The sequence below is a fragment of the Athene cunicularia genome (assembly GCF_003259725.1).
Source record: "Athene cunicularia isolate RWA chromosome Z unlocalized genomic scaffold, athCun1 chrZ_part2, whole genome shotgun sequence".
NCBI classification, from domain to species: Eukaryota; Metazoa; Chordata; class Aves; order Strigiformes; family Strigidae; genus Athene; species Athene cunicularia.
The window spans coordinates 21286290-21306673 of record NW_020799143.1 but is presented as its reverse complement, the minus strand read 5'-3'; the positions used below and the strand labels follow the sequence as shown (position 1 = coordinate 21306673).

Below are 20384 nucleotides of genomic sequence, written 5' to 3'. Positions count from 1 at the left end.
CTTAGTATAATCTTCCAAAGTAAAAAAAGAGACCAAGGAGTACAGTAGTTCATAAACCTTCCCTTTTGGAAAACTGGTACAGATCGGCAAAGCTAAACTGCAAAATATTGACTGCTCTGCAGTGCTGCACTAAGTTATGGTATATTCTACGGAGAGGAAAATGAGGTGTTTGCACTGTGTACTTCAGCTAATGATAATCTAGGGCACCCAACTTCAGAAGCTCAAATTCCCTTTTCTTACAAAGTTAAACAGATCTTCTGATTAGGAAGTTAATGAAAAAAATAATTTCCCGAGCTTAATGGGCAAGTACTTGTGAATTGTATTTAGTACAGGTATCTTGAACATTTAACACTGTACACTATGAATACTGTATTCCTATTCAGCAAACACACAGTTTTAAGGAAGTCACAGAAAATTATAAAAGTTATTTGTAGCTGCTAATGCCCTGCTCTTCTCCCAACTCCCCCTCACTGATCAGTAAATCACTGCTCTACAAGAGGATTTTACCCTGAAGTTCAACATACTATGATGGCCTTCTAATATAAGCCTAACCAAAATTTTCTAAGTATCCACCACAAACCAGTGAATAAATGAGCTACTACTTATAAGAAAAAAAAAATAAATAGTGTGGAACTTACCTGCAAGCAGTAAAGACCCCTAAGGTGCAGAGGTATCTAATTTCTGCTTTTGTATATATTACTTGGAATCTGAGGCCAAATCTTCACAGGAAACTCAAAATTCTTAGCTGTCAATCCAGAACTGTCAATGTAGTAGCAACCCAAAATTAAGTTTAATTTTTCTTAACAGGCCATGATCAAGGTATTACCACATCCTTACATTTCAGCTATCCCAGTAGCTCATCTACCATCTAATTACTGCAAACCTCAAAGACAGGCCTGTACTTCAGTACATTACTTGATTAGAACCACAGAATCCTTCTGGATCTAGACTCCAGTGCTACATGTTTAAGTCCTTGACAGCACAGTCCTCTAACAAAATAATCACTGTTACTTCCCTCTGGAACACATTTCACCATTCAAATATAAATACTGAATAAAAAAAAAAAAAAAAAAAAAAAAAGGAACAGTACATACAGAATGAGGAATGAAGGGAACAGATACACCTGTACCTTACAAATAAGAGTTTGATGAAAGTACTCAAAAATACAATATTCCTACTGGTTTTCTTTTTGGAGTACATGCACTTGATACTCATGATGAGTAACTGCATACCAGCCTAATATAAACTCTGGGTGGGAATTCTGTACTTTTAAATTCTCTTAATTATTTAGTAGCTCTAAAGCAAAGGCATGTAATCCGTATGAGTCAAGAAGGTATTTTTTCCCCAAATAATAAGTTTATTCTTAACCTGCAAATACTGGAGAATGGATATTATGCCTAAAGCTAATCATTGCTTTCAAGAAAGGTTTGCGTACATTCACAAGATTAACACTAACAAAGCCGCTAATGAATCCCAGTATTTCAGTTGTCTCTTCCACTGCGTAAAGCTCTACCCCTCTATCTTTTCCAGAATTCACATTGCTTGCGAAGAATTACTTTGTAAGACATTAAAACAGACTCAAAGCCAATAACACCCATTTGAAAGCAAGTTTGTGGCCGAAGAGTGGAAATCTCTCATCTTAAGAGATGTAATCCACCTACTAAGAAAAACAGGAAGCCTTCCTGTCATTTATTCACTCTTGACAAAACCAAAAACCATGTTGTTGAATAGGTAGAATGGGGGAAGAATGCTTCTTGCTTTAAAGCTTTAAAAATGCTCTGAGATACTCTTATTTATGATTTTTCATATGCAACTTAATAGTAATGACTAACAGTGCAGCATTCTAGCCAAGTAACCACTACTCCAAGCTCCTTCCCCCAGCCTTTTACATACCCACAGGAGCACAGCTGACAAATGCACTTCTTCAAGGATGGAACTGTATGCAAAGGCACAGGCAATACAGGAGACATGTTTGTTAAGAAAAACAGTTACGGATCAGGTCTTTCCAAGCAGAACAAAAAAACCCCAACAAAAACACTCTTCAGCAGCAGTTCCTGGAGACAAATTATGTAGTGTCTAGGAAACCCCAGAAGCAGGGACCGAGCACACAACACTAGTACAGGCTACACTACACATCTGAGCTGAAAGGCCCCTTCCCTGGAGCAGCATGCCCAGGTTCCTCTGGTGGCATCCCAACCAGAGCTCTGCAGTCCTGTTTTCAAGCCCCTTCTGACCACAGCATGAAAGCCTTGACAGTCACCTGGGGAACCTCTGTGAAGTCACCACCACCAAGCTCTAGAGCCCAGGTCTGCATGGAACACAGCTGGGCATGTTCCAGGTCAGGCCTTCCAATTCTCTAGCTGTTTGACCATGATGAGATCAACATGTAAACAGGCTATTAAAAAGCACTTCCCTATTAGCTGTTAATGTGTTAGCAGCCACATTATAGCTTTTACAATCAGCCACAAACAATAAAGCTTGTCAAATTCTACTTTAAGGAAGATGTCAAATACAGGTGAAGATTCTTCTTAAAACTTATTGCAACTGTTTTGAAAGAAAGGAGATACACCAAAGCAGAAAAGCAACTTTTTTAGCAATGCTTCAAAACTCTGTAAACACACCAGTCAGCACTTCTACAATAAGTTTATCTGCTGGCACCACAACTTTTACATTCCCACCCCACCACAAGCTATATTATCAGTTACTTATATCACAATGTCATGAACATGTATCAACTATGTGAAAATAACGACATTAATCATACTACATGTCATAATATTTTAAAAGATCGGTGTAAAATATTTATTCAATAAAATGCCTGACAAAACAGGTACTTCAGTGGAAGTTTACAAAAACAGAGCAGACTATCAACAGGTAGAACTGATGGAAATATTGACGAGAAGTCTAAAAAAGAGAGAAGAATCCACTGAAAACAAACCATCAAGTAAACTTGGGATGGGGTTTTTTTTGGAGGGGGGACACGGACAGATGATGGAAATCAGGAGCAAGGTAGAGACACCAAAGTTTTTCCATTTTCTAGGATTATGCCACCTACTCAACACCTGCTATTTTTTAGAACATGCTTAAGAACAAATACATAGTAAATAAGAGTAAATAAGTAATTCTGTACACAGAATGTATGACACGAAATTGGAAGAACCAGAGCAGGCAACTGACATTTCTAAATAAGGAGACTGGAATACAATCTCTGCAAAAAATAGAAAGGAGTGCAACTTCTTCATCTAGACAGTGCTTGGAGAAGATCCTACATGCTCAAGTGAACCATAACTGTACACATACAGTTGTCCTTCTGCTTTAAAAATTTGGTCCTGATGGCTGCTCCTTACTTCTTGACTTCTCATTCAACTTATCTTTATCTGGAAGCAAAAGAGAATTAGTTAGCATTCTATAATATTCAATTAATTGACAGAAATACTGCTTAAAAAGCATTTACAAAAGCATATATGAAATGGTACTTCCAATTTTGGTAACTGTTCCACATAAGATGTGCTGGGTTTTTGTGTGTGGTGGTGGGTTTTCGTAGTGGGGCAGGGGCTACAGCGGTGGCCCTATTAGAAGCTTCTCAAAGCTCCCCTGGCTTAAAGTCAGACCTGCCTTTGCACCAAGGCTGAGCCAATTAGAGACAGTGGCTGCAACTCTGAGATAATGTATTTAAGAAGGGGAACCTGGGAGGAGGACTTGGAGTTGTGAGGATGAGTTGTAAGAACACCTCTGCAAACACCAAGGTCAGTGGGAGAAAGAAAGGAGTGGGAGAAGATGTGCCAGAGTAGAGACCCCCCTTAGCCCATGGTGAGAGGGCAGGCTGTCCCCTGCCACCCATGGAGGTCACAGTGGAGCAGATGCCCACTCACAGCCCCTGGAGGACCCCACACCAGAGCAGGTGGCTGCACCCAAAGGAGGCTGGGACTCTCTGAAAAAAAGCCCCCACTGTTGTAGTTTGGCACTGGGAGGACTGCAACACATGGGAAGGATCCACACCAGAGCAGCATGGAAAGCACTGCAGCACATGGGAAGGACTCAGGTCGGAGAACGTTCATGTAGGACTGTCTCCCATGACAGGGACCTCACACTGGAGCAGGGGAAGAATGGGAGGAGTCCTCTCCCAACTCTTGAGGAAGAAGTGGCAGGACTGACCACATGCCCCATTCCCTGCCCTCTGCACCACTGGCAGGGAGGAGGTAGAGAAATCGGGAGCAAAGCTGAGCCCAGGAAAAAGGGAGGGGAGGAGAAGGTGTTTTTAAGATGTGGTAATGCTGCTCACTGTCCTACTCTGTCTGTTAAGTGTTGTTGTTAGTGTTGAATTAAACTGATGTCCTTTTTTTTCCCCCTAATGAGTCTGTCTTTTGCCCATAACCATAACGGGTGAGTCATCCCTCCTTGTCCTTATCTTAATTCTCCAGCTTTTTGCTTTATTTTCTCCTTTCCATTCCTCAGACAGAAGGGGTGAGTGAGCAGCTGTATGGTGCTCAGTTGCCCTCTGGGCTCAAACCACAACATAAGGTAAAATCATCCGCTATCAGTACAGCCACACTTTTAAGCAAAAGCTAAATTGCAGAAGCCTTTGCACAAAGTGTAATCTCACTACTGCAGACTAGCTTGTTGTGATAAATTTCTAGTACTCCACTAAATACCATCGCTTTTGGTGAGTCTTCTGTATAATCATTACTGACTCATTTTTATTAATGCATTTCAAAATTGACCTCACATGTATCTAAATACTGCGCTACTGGTTAAAGAAAGTTGACACTTCTGTTGGAAATGGGGTGAGAGGGCAGGCAGGCTGGAATGCAGGCTACTTCATAATAAAAATTATATTAATAAAGTATTAGACTATGAACACCTGACTGAACTCACAGAAGTTCCAACTATCTAAAACACATTTCTAAACAGCCAAATTTGTTCACAATAAACACACTATTTCAAACTAACTGTGAATTCTCAAAATTTAACTCCGATTACTCCATTGCTAATACACCTTGAGGGTTGTTTGTTTTTTTTTTTAATAGCTGCAGATTACCTCAGAAAATCAGATTAACATCTTTCCTCCTACTTGCAAGATATTTATACAACTAAAGGAAGCATGTTTCCTTTGCTTTTATGTCTCATCTCCCATAAGGAATAAGCATAGAAATAATATGTCTCCATACACTTCCACAGCACAGTTCAGCTATTCAGAGTAGGTTATATACAGTACTACACGCTGTAGCAGAATGGACAAAAATCTTGTTGCTCAAGTACACAGACACTTACCCTTCAATAGATGTATTAAGTCTGGTGGGATTTCGTTTACCATTGATGCCATTTTCTCCAGATTTTTACAGGATACCAGTAAAGATGAAAGGTAATATTCTCTCTCATTATGAGATTGTGGCGATGGCATTTTGGTGAATTCTTCATCCAGTGAGAAGAGTTCTGGAGGACTGCACAATTCACATTTTCCTATTTTTTCTGGTGAAATGCTTTGGTCTGATCTACAACTTAAAAATTCATCCCCATCAGATGTTTCATGAAGCTCTTCTTCACTTGTAGATGCAGACATTTTCAGCACTTCATATGTGTTGAATGGGGACTGTAGATCTAGCTTTGATTTAATATCCCCCTTATTTTCTGAACCACCTGCTAAGTGCATGCTGTCTATTCCATCAAAATCAAGCTCTGAGCTTGCAGATTTGTTGAAACTGAAGTCACCAAGTTCTTCTGGAAATGTCTCATCCAATATGCCCAACTGGCCAGCTTCAGGACTGGTAGAACTTAATGGTGGAGATACATTCCTGTGCTGCATACTATTCATTATAGAACCCTGAGAGTGGTCTGAAGGTACAACACTTGTTCTGCTACTGTCTTCTGAACAAATATCTAGAGTATTCATGCTACTCTTTACATACTGAATAGTAGGTTCTTCTGTATTGTCTACAGAACTTCTGTTCAAAACAACGTATTTTAATTCTTGTGTTTTATTTCTCTCACTCTCTTGCATTTCAGATGTTTCCGAAGCTGGAGACTCAATGACATGACTTATCCCCATCTGCTCTTGAGGTCCAAATTCTACAGAATTCAACTGGGACTCCCCTTCTGACAAGGGAGGATCAAAGTCAGAGGCCATGCACACAAATCTAGAGTCTGCCATGTCCTGCGTTATAGGTCCAGCATCCATTGGAGCTTCTATCATTACTTCAGTTGGGGCCAGCTCTATGTCTGATGAGCACTCAGTCTGAATAGCTTTTCTCCATGAGCTTCTAATTTCAGTAACTAAATGGAACAAATCATGGTAAAATTTTAGTACTTTCATACACTCAGTGCATTTTTCTTTTGTACCTTCACTAACCTAAGCAATCCAAGAAGGAAGATGCATAGCTGTTTTACATTGCTTATGCTTAGTTTTCTTCCTCAATACAAAGGGGATTCTACACAGGGAAAAAAAAATCTATTTTAAATAAAATTAATGGTATTCACAGCTTATTAGGCCTGTATCTTACTAGGCTCACTATGTTATGTTACAGAGTGAGCCATTAGAACAACCTGCAGCTTCAGTGAAATAATTATCTTTTTGTTGTGTGTCATGTACAATGTCAATGAACTAACCACATTTCTAATCAGTAAGTATTATCAAACCACAGTTTAAGACTTACTCAGATTTTCTGGAGTTCGAGGAATTTCTTTTCTTGTTACAAATGGGTTAAAACACACTGAGCTAATGATATCTTCTAATGCCATTCCTTTTTCTTCACCACTCTGAGGCAACTCAGATATCACTGTTTTTACAACCTGTAGGATGTTAGAGAAGGGCAAATCCTGAGAAAGCAAAATTATAACTGTTTTATCTCTGTCAGTAATGGCTTGATACATTCTCCAAATGATCTGAAGAGCCTGGAATCTCCTGACTCTTCTGCTATTTACTACTTAGGTTCACAATGACCACAGTGTCCTACTACACAAAATGAAGACAGGGGACTGAAATCAGAATTGAAGACAGAAATTAGAATTGAAGTTCCTTTATGAATCAATCTTTAAAATATGAAATTGTGCTCAAATATAATATATTTAAGACACTAGTCAAGGACTGCGTAAGCATACAGACTAGAGCTATATTTATACAGCATTTTATAAACATTTTATATACAACATTTATAAAACATTTTAGCAGATGGAAAATAACTACCATTTCAGTGAAGATTCAATTTGCTTTCAAAATCAAGCTGTGGCACATTCTACAGTAACTCTTGTAAAAGAATTCTTCAGTTAAATCTTAAATAAAAGACCTAAAAAAGGAAATACTTAAATTTTTGCTTAAAATTCTCAAGTCCCTGGTAAATATTTAACCTGCATAACTTCAGAAACAAAAAGGACTGCTGAATTCTTAATATATGCAATGGTTCATAGATTAATGTGTGCTGTGATAAAAATCATATCATGTTTCTACTGAGAATGCTATTCACTTCACCATGATTTATTAACTCCACACGCTCCATGCTTTCAGGGTGTACTTAACTGGGCAGTCATCCCTAAAACTTAGTGACACTATCTAGCAGAAAAAAGTAACTGTTGATGTATGCAGATTACAAGAGGCATTTTATAATGGAATTCGTAATTTGTTCTCTGAATTTAATAACCATTTATTTAAAAAAAAAATATAAATTTTAAATAACTTTTCCTAACCTCTTCTACCAGTTCATCTCTAGTTTTCTCGAAAGGGTCTTCTTTTATGACAGCAGACTCTGTCTGGATAACATGATCACCTCCATTCTGACACATTTCTGAAATGGTAGACTCATTCTTTCCATTTTTTGACATCTTTGGACTCACAGGCTTTTTTTCTCCCTTGCAAGTTTCAATATGCAGGTTCTAGAGGAATACACAGGAATTAATAGAAGTTTTAAACTCAAGTGTCAGAAAATTATCATGAAGAAACTTCTGTACAAATTCTGAACAGCAACGGCTTTAGTCAATAAAAATATTTCAGTCTTAAATTCTATTTTACAATCGTATTTAAAGTAGGATGTAAATAGTGGCTGTACTAAGGTGTTGCACAGAACACAGATGACTCATCTGCAACTATCTTGAACACACTACAGTGAACAATTGCGCAACAACCTACTCTACATCCAAGTTGCTTTTAGGCCCCGTTATAACCCTTAAGTTCACACACAACTTTAAGAAACATCAAAGTCTGACCACTGCTTACACCAGAAAAATTGCTTCAGCAAGCAGTGAATCAGTGACACACTGTAGGTTGTACTGGAAGTCAGGTACAAGTCCCTTCCTGACTCAGATCTGTAAAATTACTACTTAAAACCCCCACAACCCTCCCCCCTAATACTATGTCTAGGCTTCAATCAATGTAAAAAGCAAGTATCTTTGACAGGTAGGAAATTAATAAAGAACCACCTTTTCAATTAACACATCTCTGTTTTCAGATGTTTTTGACGACTCCAAAGGCACTGAAGAGATCCTTAAGGGAGGATGAGGGAGAGAAAGGGGGAATAAAAATAAAATTTAGAGACAAATTAAATGTCTTAGTACAAGGCCATTACATATGTGTGCCCCGTATCTGTCCGTTACGATTTCCCTCAATTCGTCCCGGTCATCAGAAGGCAATTTTACTATAGGGAGAACATGTGACAATTAGAGTAGATTTAGCTCTAGTTGTGTATCAGCCTCCCAAAATTAATAAATTATGCAACTTTTCCACCGAATAACAAAAAGAAGGGATTTTGGGATACATTTTGTAAAGAAGTCTTCTGCAATCAAAGATAACTAAATATTCTTCCTCTGAATTGCCTCTGGCATCCACAAGTCTGTTCCTATATGAACCTACTGATATTTAATGGTCAGCCAGCTACCAAAACCATCAGCCTTTTCACTTCAGATGAGTGTAGTGCTAACTGCATAGCTCTCTAAAACGTAAGATAGTCCTCACTCATCAGGAAGAACGCACCTTAAAATGTTAGTATTTGCTGTTACCTGTCTTTAGAATCAGTAGCAGACAGAAATCCATGCTGTATGAAGTCAGTGAGAGAAATCTGTGCTCTAGCTCCTAACTGTGCTACTTGGACCTTCATTGAGACTTACATGTAAGTACACCTACTAATGCCTAAATACAGGATAGCCTTCCTTTGCTAACTCCCTTTCTCTCCTAGTAGGCCACTCTCAAGTATCTGTAGGATACAGTGTTTGTAAGTCAAAGTTTATGAAACCTTCTTGGACTGAGTAAATGACAAACAGGCCAAAACTTTTTAGAATACCATTGATTTGTGTTCTGTAATTTCCATGAACTGCAGTAAGAGAAGTTAAAGAACAAAGTAATTTTAGAAGATTTATAAGAAAAACCTTGTTGAAAAGGTTTAACACAGTAATTCTGCTTGGGAGTCAAGGGGTTTTGTTTTGGTTTGGCTTTAGTTTTTTTTCAAACACAAATAACGACTCCTGTGAATATCTGGTTTTTTATTCTCAGGATATACTGAACATATATGCCCTCCATCAACCCAATCTGAGAAACAGAATTCTGTTTTCTCTACCCATCTCTTAATGCTTTAAAGAATATAGTTAAAAGTGACATAAAAACCTCACAACTTCACTGATGCACATCCTATTCAGCAACAACCAGTTAATCAATTAGTCACCAGTGGAAAAAAGTTACTTTAGGACTATGAGGTGGATTCGACATGTAAGGAGAGGGCTGCTGAAACAATCTACTAAGGATCAGGAGATGCAATATATTCAATTCCAACAAGTACATTTCTATTTTTTCCACCGTTTTTAATCAACTTCTCATTAACATCCTACCGTCTTGATGGTGATGTTGACTTATCCATCAGAGCTTCCAATGCCTCACCACCTTTTGCATAAGATACTTCATGAATAGAGTCACATGCATCTAGAAAAGCAAGTCAAGAGTTTTGTTATTGCCTCCATTTTTTCCACTCAGGCTTCCCAGGTGACACATGTAACTCAGACCACTTCTGTAGACTATTCATAGGATGCACTTTATGAACAATCCAAGAAAAATAATATATAAGCAGGACAGTGGAATCAATCCTTTTGCTCAGGTACCACCTGCAGTCACAGATGTCACTAGCACCCAGCATCTATTTGTGTTATACACAAAGCGAAACTCCACCATTTTCCCCACCAGCATCACCTACATTATTCAATAAACATCTCTGTGGACATACTCTGTCTGATCAAGGCTGCCTGAGTTCAAGCAAGGCAAGGCACATTGTAAAGGCAATATTTTGCACATTATCAGAGGTCCACATACTTCAGCTCAGGACTCTCTAGAACAGTAATTATCAATTTTGGCATGTCATTTGGATAAACAGTCAAAGTTTAACCTCAGTAGTTCTCTACTAACCCAAAATTTCAGCTTCTGCAAATATTAATGGCATTTCCTTTTGTATTCACCTCAACACCACCTTGAAAATCCAAGCTCACTTCAATAAGTTAGGTGAGGTTAACTTTTTTTTTTTTTTTAAAACCTTGGTATGTCAAGGTATAACATTAATTTTGTTAGTGGCTGGATTCTCAGACCAAGCATCTTAACCACAGAGTAGAGAGAACAGCACAGACACCAGTTTGTCTCAAACTAATCTAGTATTACCAGAAGTTCACAGCATTATTGCATAGTATTTTAATCTTTGGAATTTTTAATGCAAATTACCTTCCATTTTCAGACCTGTAGCTTTTCCTTTGCAGTTTCTAGCCTAATATCTACATACCCTCAAGACCACTGGAGAAGTGTTTTTACCTTTATAACAAAAAAGATCTCCCTATTGCTTTGCACCTTGAAATTTTTCCTAAACAGGACTGCAAATGACACGATTCAAGCAGTCTTCACTCTCCTTTTCCACCCTTGCTTTGTGGCTTCTGATTTATAACTCTATTCTAGGTACAGTCAACACTTTGTCAATAAGCACTACCCAGTAAAACACAACCAGCTCAGCAGTCATTTAGCACGTGCAACATCCATGCCTGATCAAAGTGAGTTCTGATCACTACAGTTAACCTGATGACCGAAAGCAACCAACACAGAGATCAAGTAAGGTCCTGATCAAATGGCACACTTACTGTGAAGTAAGAATTACAGAATGCACTGGAGAAAGACGCTTACCAGGAAAGACACCTTCAATTTCTTTTCCCAGCTGGTCAATGGGAAAAATTTTCTCTTCTTTCTTTCTTTCTTATTACTCCTCCAACCTGAAGCAACTGTTACTGTTAAGAGTGAATGTATTCTCTAGAACCCACGAATGAAACTTTGTACATGGAAATCTGTTTCAAAACCCTTGGTGCAAGAACAACAAAATACCAAACAACTCCAGCATTGTTTTTTTGCCATATCAAAAGCTTTAGAGAGTCTCTGAGATACAAGAAGGTTGAAAAATGTAAAGCAATTACGGCAAGGAGTCATTCAGAACCAGATTATCAGAGACTATCAAAGATACATGCAAACACAAGCAGGGTTCAACTCTGTAAGTATCTTTTAAAAATTGTGGCAGGAGAAGAAGGAGTAGCTTCTGCTCACCCACCTGAAACTGATACTACATGTTGGTAAGGGGCACCATCCTCATCTTCTTCTGCAAGATTAAAAGAAAGGGGTGGCAAATCTCTTAACAAATGCAGTTCCTTTCAAAAGAAAAAAGTTACACAAGCAGGCTGAAAAAAATCTGCATATCAACAGCAATTAAAAGACAATTATTTACAACAGTTTTTCTGCAAACCAGCTGTTTGACTAAACATGAAACTTGTCCTCTCTCTGCTGGGTAGTTAAGACAAGGGTGTAACCTCAGACTCCTGTATCAATGTGTCACAGTAAAAGTTACAGTTCATTCATCAAGCAGATCACATTAAAAGGGAAAACCAGAACTCAGAAGATGTTCAGACTGACAGCACATGAAAGCACAATTTCCACAGGGGGATGGATACGGACAAAACCAAAACCAATCAGCTTGCTCTTATGCTGATATACTGTCTTGACAAGATGGTTCCATAACCCATCTCAAATGAATACATTTGACTTAATGGCAGCTAATGTATCTTCTTCAAGAAAGATTATAAAAAGCAATTTTTGCTATTGTGCTACCTGATTCCCTAATCTCACATACAAAGCTTAAGTGTTGCATCAGAACACAACAGCTTGGATGTAAAACCTCTCTCACCTTCACTCTCTTCCCTAGAATCAGATAAATTGAACACTACTTACCTCATCCTGATCTAAGATTAAATTAAAAGGACACAGGCCAAGATAGTTTTTCCACTTCACTTCCCAGTCTTCCTGTTTTCTAGAAATAGATCCACTCAACACACAGTGATGTTTCTCTAGTTTTAGGCTGTAACATGAATGTGAAAAATGAATATAACCCATCTGCTGGTGGAGATAACAATTCTGCATAGATGGTGAGTATTATGTGTTCCCCTTAGCCTGAAAAATATTTTGTATGTACCAACTTATTCATACATTTCTGCATTCACTAAGAACTAAGTGAATTTCACAACCTAAAAAGCAGCTGCTAGGTAGACTTTATGTTTCTTATAGCAGAGTTGGAAGAACTATATTAAAACACATTCACACAATGCAATGCACACTTTAACTTTCCCTAAGCCAGTTTCAGATAGTTTTAAAATCCCAGAACTGATTACCATAAAAAACCCCAAACAAATGAAAAAAATCAAACCATCTAGCAAATAAGGTCCCCAGGACAAAAAGCCTAAAATATTAATGAAGCAAAGGCAAAAAGCTGAAGTCACCTAGAGAAGAATCTCAAATCTTAATCTTAAAAGTTAGACAGATGATCAATACAAATGTGCACTTCCCAGTGGCAAAGGAAAAAGACCAATGTGTTCTCACTACAAATGTTATTATTTTAGAAAAGACTCCAAGGTTGGAAAACATGATCCTTAGACTAAAGATCAAGGAACCAGAGAAAATTTCCAGACAATTACCTCTTTGCTTCCAAACGCTGTAGTAACTCATTGAAGGACTTAATACTATTCTCAGTGACCACACATTGGTTAAATTGACTACGTTCATCTCTCAATGTCTTCAGGGCTTCATTTAATAACTGAATGACTGTTAAGAAATTCAGTTCTTCAGCTTCATATAAATTTCCTGTACAAGTCTTGAAGCATAGGAAGAAAGAACAAAAAGAATTAATGAATATCATCAGTATCACAAAGTTATGTCTTCTGTATCAAAGCAGTGATACGACGTTCCACTTTGTATTTTGATTCAGTTCCTGACAGATTAATTTTTAAAAAAACACATTCTAAATTTAAGTGTCAGGTTTGTTTTCTAGAATCAGCTGCTTGAAAGAAGCCTATAAAGAAACATAAACTAATAAAACTTCAACTAATGAGATATTCTGTTTACCTGCTCCCCCAACAGATGTGGCAGGCCTAAACAGCACTATATACTACAGTGGACAACAAAAGCCCATTAATTAAAGCAACAGTTAAACTGGTCAACCTAGTTTTAATGTCTAAACAAAGAAATCAAGTACTGAGGCAGACTTACCCATGCAGTTATTGAACTTAGAAAGTTAATGGTTGAGACATAACCAATACAAAACAGCAGCATAATCACAACAAATTTTACATGCATTGTTAGACATATCTTCTCCATCCTTGAGCAATCATCTGTCACCACCTGTGAAGTCTGCTTTGAGGGTTTTTTTTAAAGGCATCTTATTACACCCCTGGGGACTAAAAAACCAATACAATTTAGCAAGGACTAAAATTACTTACTTGGTATATGTCACTTTCAAGTCTGTGAGCCAACAGTTGTGGAACACTGAAAACAATGTTAGTTCCATCTAAAATGAACTGATCAACAGAACCTTCAAGTACAAAATCCACAACTTCCTTTTCATTTTTGAGAGATGTAAGCATTTCCATTATAAGTGTCCACATACTGCGGACCTTAATAGACAAGGACAAAAATGCTATGTTAAAACGTTTGCCATAATAACTATGATTACAAAGTATTAAAACAGCACAAAGGCACATGACAGTAGGCTAGCACAATCGCAGGCAGACACGTGGAAATGAAAGTATCTGAGTAAGCATTGCAGAAATCTAATAGAGTAGGCTGCCACAGCAGAAAAAAAAAGCTCACCTTTTGAATTCTTTCAGTTTTATCATTTTTGCTTTGGTCATTTTGTTTCATCCTATATGCACCATGAAAAACAAAAGTTCAAGTGGACCACAATGAAATTACAGTTCATATTTCATAAAATTGATAAATCAATTTTATATATACTAACTTAGTTACAAGGAAAAACACTTACTTGGAAGACCTTGTGTGCAGGACTGAATATTCAGACTTTATCTGTTTTATTTCTTTCTTTAATAGCCTAGGAAAAAAGTTAACAATTACACTACAGATTTTTAAAACCAAGTTTCTTCTAAGAATTCATAACAATCACCAATATGCTCATTCGTTTCAAATCTACATACTGAGGCATTTTTGGAACTTGTAAAAGAAATTTATCCTTGACTGTCTCACCATGACTTTGTGCACAAAGGCAGTCAGGAAAGCCACTAAGGTTATTTGTAAATTAAGCAATGTAGCTGTCAGTTATTCTACTGCAATGGAACAGCTTTTATTAGAACCAAGAACAGTAACAAAGTTACTAGAAAGGTACAATATCAATATAAACCTCCAAATATATTCAGCAGCTGGACAGTACCAAATCCCTTAGTTTCAAAAAAACACAGAACACAATACTGGAGTACAGGAAGCTGGATGACCAAAGTTCTTTTGCCAAAGCGCTTTAATTAAATTATTAAGCATTTAAAAACAGTAGCCTGATGTTCAGAAACACTGTGTGCATGAATGAGACTGAAATCTAATGAATCTTCAGAGCTCTGATGCCTTGTTAATAGAACACTGCATTTTTGAAGGGTACCACTCACAAGGTAAGCAAGAGCACTAACACCTCCCAAGCAAGGTGAAAGGAGATGCAAAATTAATAGGAATCAGAGAACTTTAGGAGACTTTGATCTCTAGAAATAATATTATTGAGCCTTCCATTAAAAGCAGAGCCTTATGTGATAAGAGTATCATGGAATGGTTTGGGTTGGAAGGGACCTTAAAAGATCACCTAGTTCCATGGGCAGGGACACCTTCCACTAGAACAGGCATCTCAAAGCCCCATCCAACCTGGCCTTGAACGCTGTCAAGCCACAACCTCTCTGGGAAACCTGTTCCAGTGTCTCACCACCCTCACAGGAAAGAATTTCTTCCTCGTATCTCTTATGAATCTACCCTCTTTCAGTTTAAAACTGTTACCCCTTGCCCTGTCACTACACTCCCTGATAAAGAGTCCCTCACCATCCTTCCTGTAGGCCCCCTTTATGTCCTGGAAAGCTGCTATAAGGTCTCCCTGGAATATCGGGCTGTTCAGAAATTAATTGCCGATTTCAACTTGTATGTTTGAAGAGGCATATCTCAGCTCAGAATAAAATGTATTAATCAAAATAAAAACCATTAGAATCAACATATTTTTTTCCAACAAGAAACAAGCCTATTTATTCCGATTGCATGAAATTCTGGACTTCTGGAGGTGAGGAAGTTACCGAAGACAGTTTCGGCCTCCCCTTGGTTTCTGAGGCATCTCCCGCACAGGAAGCTGTCAAGATGCTTGAAGAAGTGATAGTCGGTGGGCGAGATGTCTGGTAAGTACGGTGGATGAGGCAAAGTTTCGTAGCCCAGCTTGTTCAACCGCTGCAGCGTCGAAAGTGCAACATGTAGCCACGCGTTATCGTGGAGAAGGATTGGATCCTTTCTGCTGACCAGTGCTGGGCGCAGCTGTTGAAGTTTCTGGTGCATTTCATTGATTTGCTGGGTGTACTTCGCTGCTGTGAGCGTTTCACCCCGATTCAGGAAGCTGTGATGGATTAAACCAGCAGCAGAGCACCAGACAGTCAGCATAACCTTCTTCTGGTGCAGATTCGGCTTTGGGAAGTGCTACAGAGCTTCATCACGGTCCAACCACTGAAAAGATCACTGCTGGTTATCATAGAGCATCCATTTCTTGTCGCTCGTCACAATACGGTCGAGAGACCGGTTGTTCTGGCTGTGAAAAAAAAGCGCCGACGACATTTCAAAAACAGCGATTTCTGTGATTCTCATTCAATTTGTGTGGCACCTATTTGTCGAGCTTCGACTTTCCAATCTTCTTCAGATGCTTAGAAACAGTTGATATGCTTACCACGAGTTCTTTTGCAAGTTCTCAATCAGTTGTATAAGTATCTGCTTCCACCAGAGCCTTCAATTCATTGTCGTCAATAGCAGAAGGACGTCCGCGACCTTCTTGATCTTCAAGGTCGAAATTGCCACCTCAAAATTTTTGGAATCAAAGTTGCACTGTCCATTTGTTAACACTTCCCAGGCCATATACCTCATTGATGTTTCGAGCATCTTGCACTGCATTACGTCCAAGTTTGAACTCGTAGATCTGGTGAAACTGCTGGTTTGACATCTGAACTTCAAACCTCCAAAATTTGTCAAAAACGCAGTTTATATTATAATTTAATGATACAGCATGAAAGTTCATAATATGAGCTTTTCAAAAATATGTAACAGTACACCAGTCGAGAAGGTATTATTCCTGAAACATATACAATAAAAATCACATCACAAAACGAAAATTAATTTCCGAACAGCCTAATAGCTGGGGCTAGACCATGACAACCCTACAAACCATCAATTAGAGCAGGTAAAGGAGGAAAAAATCTGAAGTTCAACAGAACTCATGATATAAAGCGATGTGGACTCCTCAAAACGTTTTAAAAACACACACACAAAAGTCAGCTTTTATAAAAAGACTCTGTTCCTTTAAATGCATTACTTACGCTGCTTTTCTCTCATATTCCTGAATTATAAAATATTCCCTTCGAAAAATGTGCAGAAGTTTACTGCATGCAACTCTATGTCTTGCAAATGCCATGTACGTATCCTCAGGTTCCAACTCTACATCTTCAGCAAAAGGTGTATCAGTGCCTAAATGAAAGTTAATATTTGAATTATATCACTCACTTAGCAAACAGACAACTTCCACACCTGAACTGGAAGAATGACAAATCAAGACACTCATTTTACCTGGACTGAAAAAGGGTATGCAGTGCCTTGTCTTTTTTGCCAGCTCTTGCTGTTGTATGTCTTTTCATTCCCTGACTCTCACTCCCCCTTCCCTGTTCTTTAGGGTCACCAAAACAATACAAGATGCCTAGAACATACAGTTCTGAGTCTTCGGAATTCCTCAAGCTGTGAGAAAGAGTACAGTAGAGTGGTCCAATACTTTTCAACAAAACCATTGTTAATGGTAATGGTATACAGCATTACACAGAATAACCTTGGAGCAAGACCCATAATGCCGTAAAAAGCAAAACAATCTACACGGTTCTACCAGCAGTAGCTCTATACAAGTGCACAGAACCCTGTGAAAGATTTTGAACTGAGCAATCAGAACTACTTAGAGCTCTTGGCTTATATTAAAGACTTGACAGATTCACTGTTACACATGACAAATGAAGCATTTTTATTGCTCCATTACAGCTTACCTACAGAGTTCAGCTTCATGTCCTCAACCATTGCGTGTCTCGCAAACAAATACAATTGTTGAAAACATTTAGGATTATCAGGAGAAACATCTTCAGGTAAAATCTGAGTAACATCGCCTTCATTCTAGAAAAGTTAAACCGGTTTTAAACAAAACTGATCTAAGAAATAAAGCTTAAACAACAGCCATCAAACATTTATCTGAGTACCAAAACACTGCAGTCGACTTGCTAGCAAGCCTGATGCAAAGATTAAGTACTTTGCCACCACAGCTGATGTCTACTCTAGTGAGCAAAAGAGACTATAACTTTTTGAATGTTCCCTGCATAATCCCTAGTTCTGTATGCAAGACAGTTTCAATGCAAAGACTGACATCAATGATGGGTGAATGTTAGAAATCTCTGCCCTCCTCACTCCTAACTGGTAACACTACCTTTAAAAATATATTAAGGGGGTTTTTTCATATTTTTTACTGAAGTCATTAATCAGCGTACTTTGTTCTGCTTTTATCTTACTCGGAGATACTACATTGTTGGCTTTCACCCTGGCCATTAGTACTAAAAAAAATCAAAGTACATAAAGACCTGATTTATAGAACTATCAGGAAAACAAAGGCAGCATGAGAAGATAACATAATAACCAATGATACCTGAAACAATCGATTTTGGTTTGCCTCTTTTCCTTTAGAAAACTCACCTTAAACTTTAGTTCCTTTCCCCATATATAAGGAAAGACAGGTTCTTGATGCATCTGAAACCATTTTCACAATAATAAACACCTTTCCGGGCAACTTAGACAAACACCTCTCAGGCTGAAGATAATTATTCTTACCTAGAGCTGAGGAACCCTTAAGACTTGTTTAATCAAACCCCATTATCCAGAAGCAAGTCACAGCAGTTTCAAGAAACAACATTAAGTCTCTGTCACCTAAATTCCACCATGCCACCCTTTTATCCTCAAAGAAATCTTAAGATCAAGTATATGAAATAAGACACAAGGCAAAACTGAATTCTTTGGTAAAGCAACCTTATTTAAAAATCCTTTTTAAAAGCACTACATATTCTCTCTCAAAAAAAGAATGAAGTCACAGAAACCAGTAAGAGCATCAATTTCCACTCTTCATAATACTCACCATAACACTCTTTAGCCACATACAGCACTGCTTCAATACAGAATCATCGTTTTTTTCTAGAGGGACATCCTCTCTTTCCATTTAAAAAGCATGGGGAAAAAAGAAAGAAAAAAAAAAAGAAAGCCATTTCAAAACACATTCAAATATTCAGTTACTTAAATAGCCATTATAAGAACAACACTAAAGAGAAAAAGATTTCTTGGTGATGCCTCCTGGTGGAGCCAGAAAATGAGGCAATATAGCCTAGACCAAAAGTAGCTTGTTTTCTTGCCATAATAAGTTAAATACAGACTATTTGATGGGGATTTGTCTGCAGCTCTTTTTAACTCAGGAAAAGGGAAGAGGAAAAAAAAAAAAAGGGGGGGTCAGAATGCTGACAATTTTCATATCACTTGTATTCCTCCAGACATCTATCATAATATGTAAGCTAAAACAGCTCAGCTCTACGAGGAAAAACATTAAGGAAGACGGGAGTCTTGCTATGTTGAAGATCCTGGCAGCAATTCATACCTGGGAAATGTTGCTTATTTGGTCTGGGAAATGCAAGGGAAAGGTAGATTACTTTGCAGCTATTAAAGTTTTTACAAACTCAGCAAATTACAGATACTATCAGAAACAACTTTAATTAAGGCGAGGCTTCTGACACATTACTGAGTTATAATCAGAAGGAAACTAATCCTCTGACTGTATGTTCTTCTTTTCCTTCATTCCCCATGAGACCACTTTTTCTCCCCTTCAACAACTGCATAAATTATATTCTTGATTATGTAGACAGCGGTAGCCTCACAAGCCAAATACACACTTCTGCACAGGACTATCAGTTTACCAGACAAGAAGAGGGCAATGACAGTAAGTGCACTGCTCTTTGGGTTATCACACGTGTGCTTAAGATGCAAATAACGGGCTACATGAGTAGTTAGGATGCCGAATTAAAATAGCGTTTCTACTGTTCTCTTAAGATTACAAAATACAACTTCATATTAAAGTGCTACAAGTTATACATTGGATGCTTTATTTTCTGCACAGCTAAAAGTATACATCCTTCAGCCCATTTAAGAAAGTTGAAATCATTTCAGTGAGAGCATCTTCTCTCAAAGAACTTTTCAAACCAAGAGGTACAAAGCCAATCGGTTCACTTTCTCCATGCGACTCTGCAGGATGCATCCACCGGAGAGCAGGAGTTACTGCCGTATCTGGGTTTCCTGTACTCAGGCACAGGTAGTGCAGACCACCACGGAAATTCAGGCGTTTCCTCTGTGTTACGTCAGGCTCCTCGGCGGCCACGGCGAGACCGCGCCCCACGCCTCCTCTTGAGGCCTGCGCTGCTGGGTGAAACCCAGGGCCCCGTTCGGTGGCCGGAGGTCACAAAAGAGCCACCGTCCTCCACCTTCTTCTCATTCCCCGTCTCTCCCTCGCACTTACTCTGATATCAGAGTCGAGTCGCTGTCGTCAGCCCCCTTCTCGACGAAGCCCATGGCCAGCATGTAGAGACGGAGATGGTCGCGCTCCCACTCGCCGTCCATAGTGAGCGCGCAGAGGAGAGCGGGAGCGGAGAGCTGGAAGGAAAGAGCGCGGCCGCTAATGGCCGCCGAGCAGCCCCGTGAGAGCGGCCGCCGCCATCTTCCGCCGCCCGCTAAAACTTCCCGCGCGCGCGCGGCCGCCCACACCCGACCTAAC

General features: G+C 38.7%; 1 protein-coding gene and 1 non-coding gene across 2 annotated transcripts; both read right to left on the bottom strand.

Moving 5' to 3' along the window:
- Positions 1-3029: 3029 nt before the first annotated feature.
- On the bottom strand, positions 3030-20230 carry HAUS6 (HAUS augmin like complex subunit 6). Its single transcript, XM_026866053.1, has 16 exons — positions 20130-20230; positions 18708-18780; positions 17578-17701; positions 16870-17017; positions 14301-14366; positions 14129-14180; positions 13759-13932; positions 12958-13133; positions 12218-12344; positions 11544-11640; positions 9805-9895; positions 8407-8470; positions 7678-7863; positions 6651-6786; positions 5272-6270; positions 3030-3377 (listed from the first exon to the last, which is right to left on the bottom strand). Exons 1-16 carry the CDS (start codon positions 20228-20230, stop codon positions 3316-3318), a joined length of 2676 nt encoding a protein of 891 aa, XP_026721854.1. The 3' UTR covers positions 3030-3315.
- LOC113490185 lies at positions 8553-8682 on the bottom strand. Its single transcript, XR_003400172.1, has one exon.
- Positions 20231-20384: the final 154 nt, after the last annotated feature.

What these genes read in the sequence shown, in the direction of transcription:
- HAUS6 (XM_026866053.1), bottom strand. Translation starts at nt 20,230, where the DNA reads ATGGACGGCGAGTGGGAGCGCGACCATCTCCGTCTCTACATGCTGGCC. An exon ending in TTGAAAGTGACATATACCAA is followed by an intron (nt 13,134 to 13,758) that starts GTAAGTAATTTT and finishes CTATGCTTCAAG; the next exon opens with ACTTGTACAGGAAATTTATA. An exon ending in GAGATGAACTGGTAGAAGAG is followed by an intron (nt 6,787 to 7,677) that starts GTTAGGAAAAGT and finishes AACATCCTACAG; the next exon opens with GTTGTAAAAACAGTGATATC.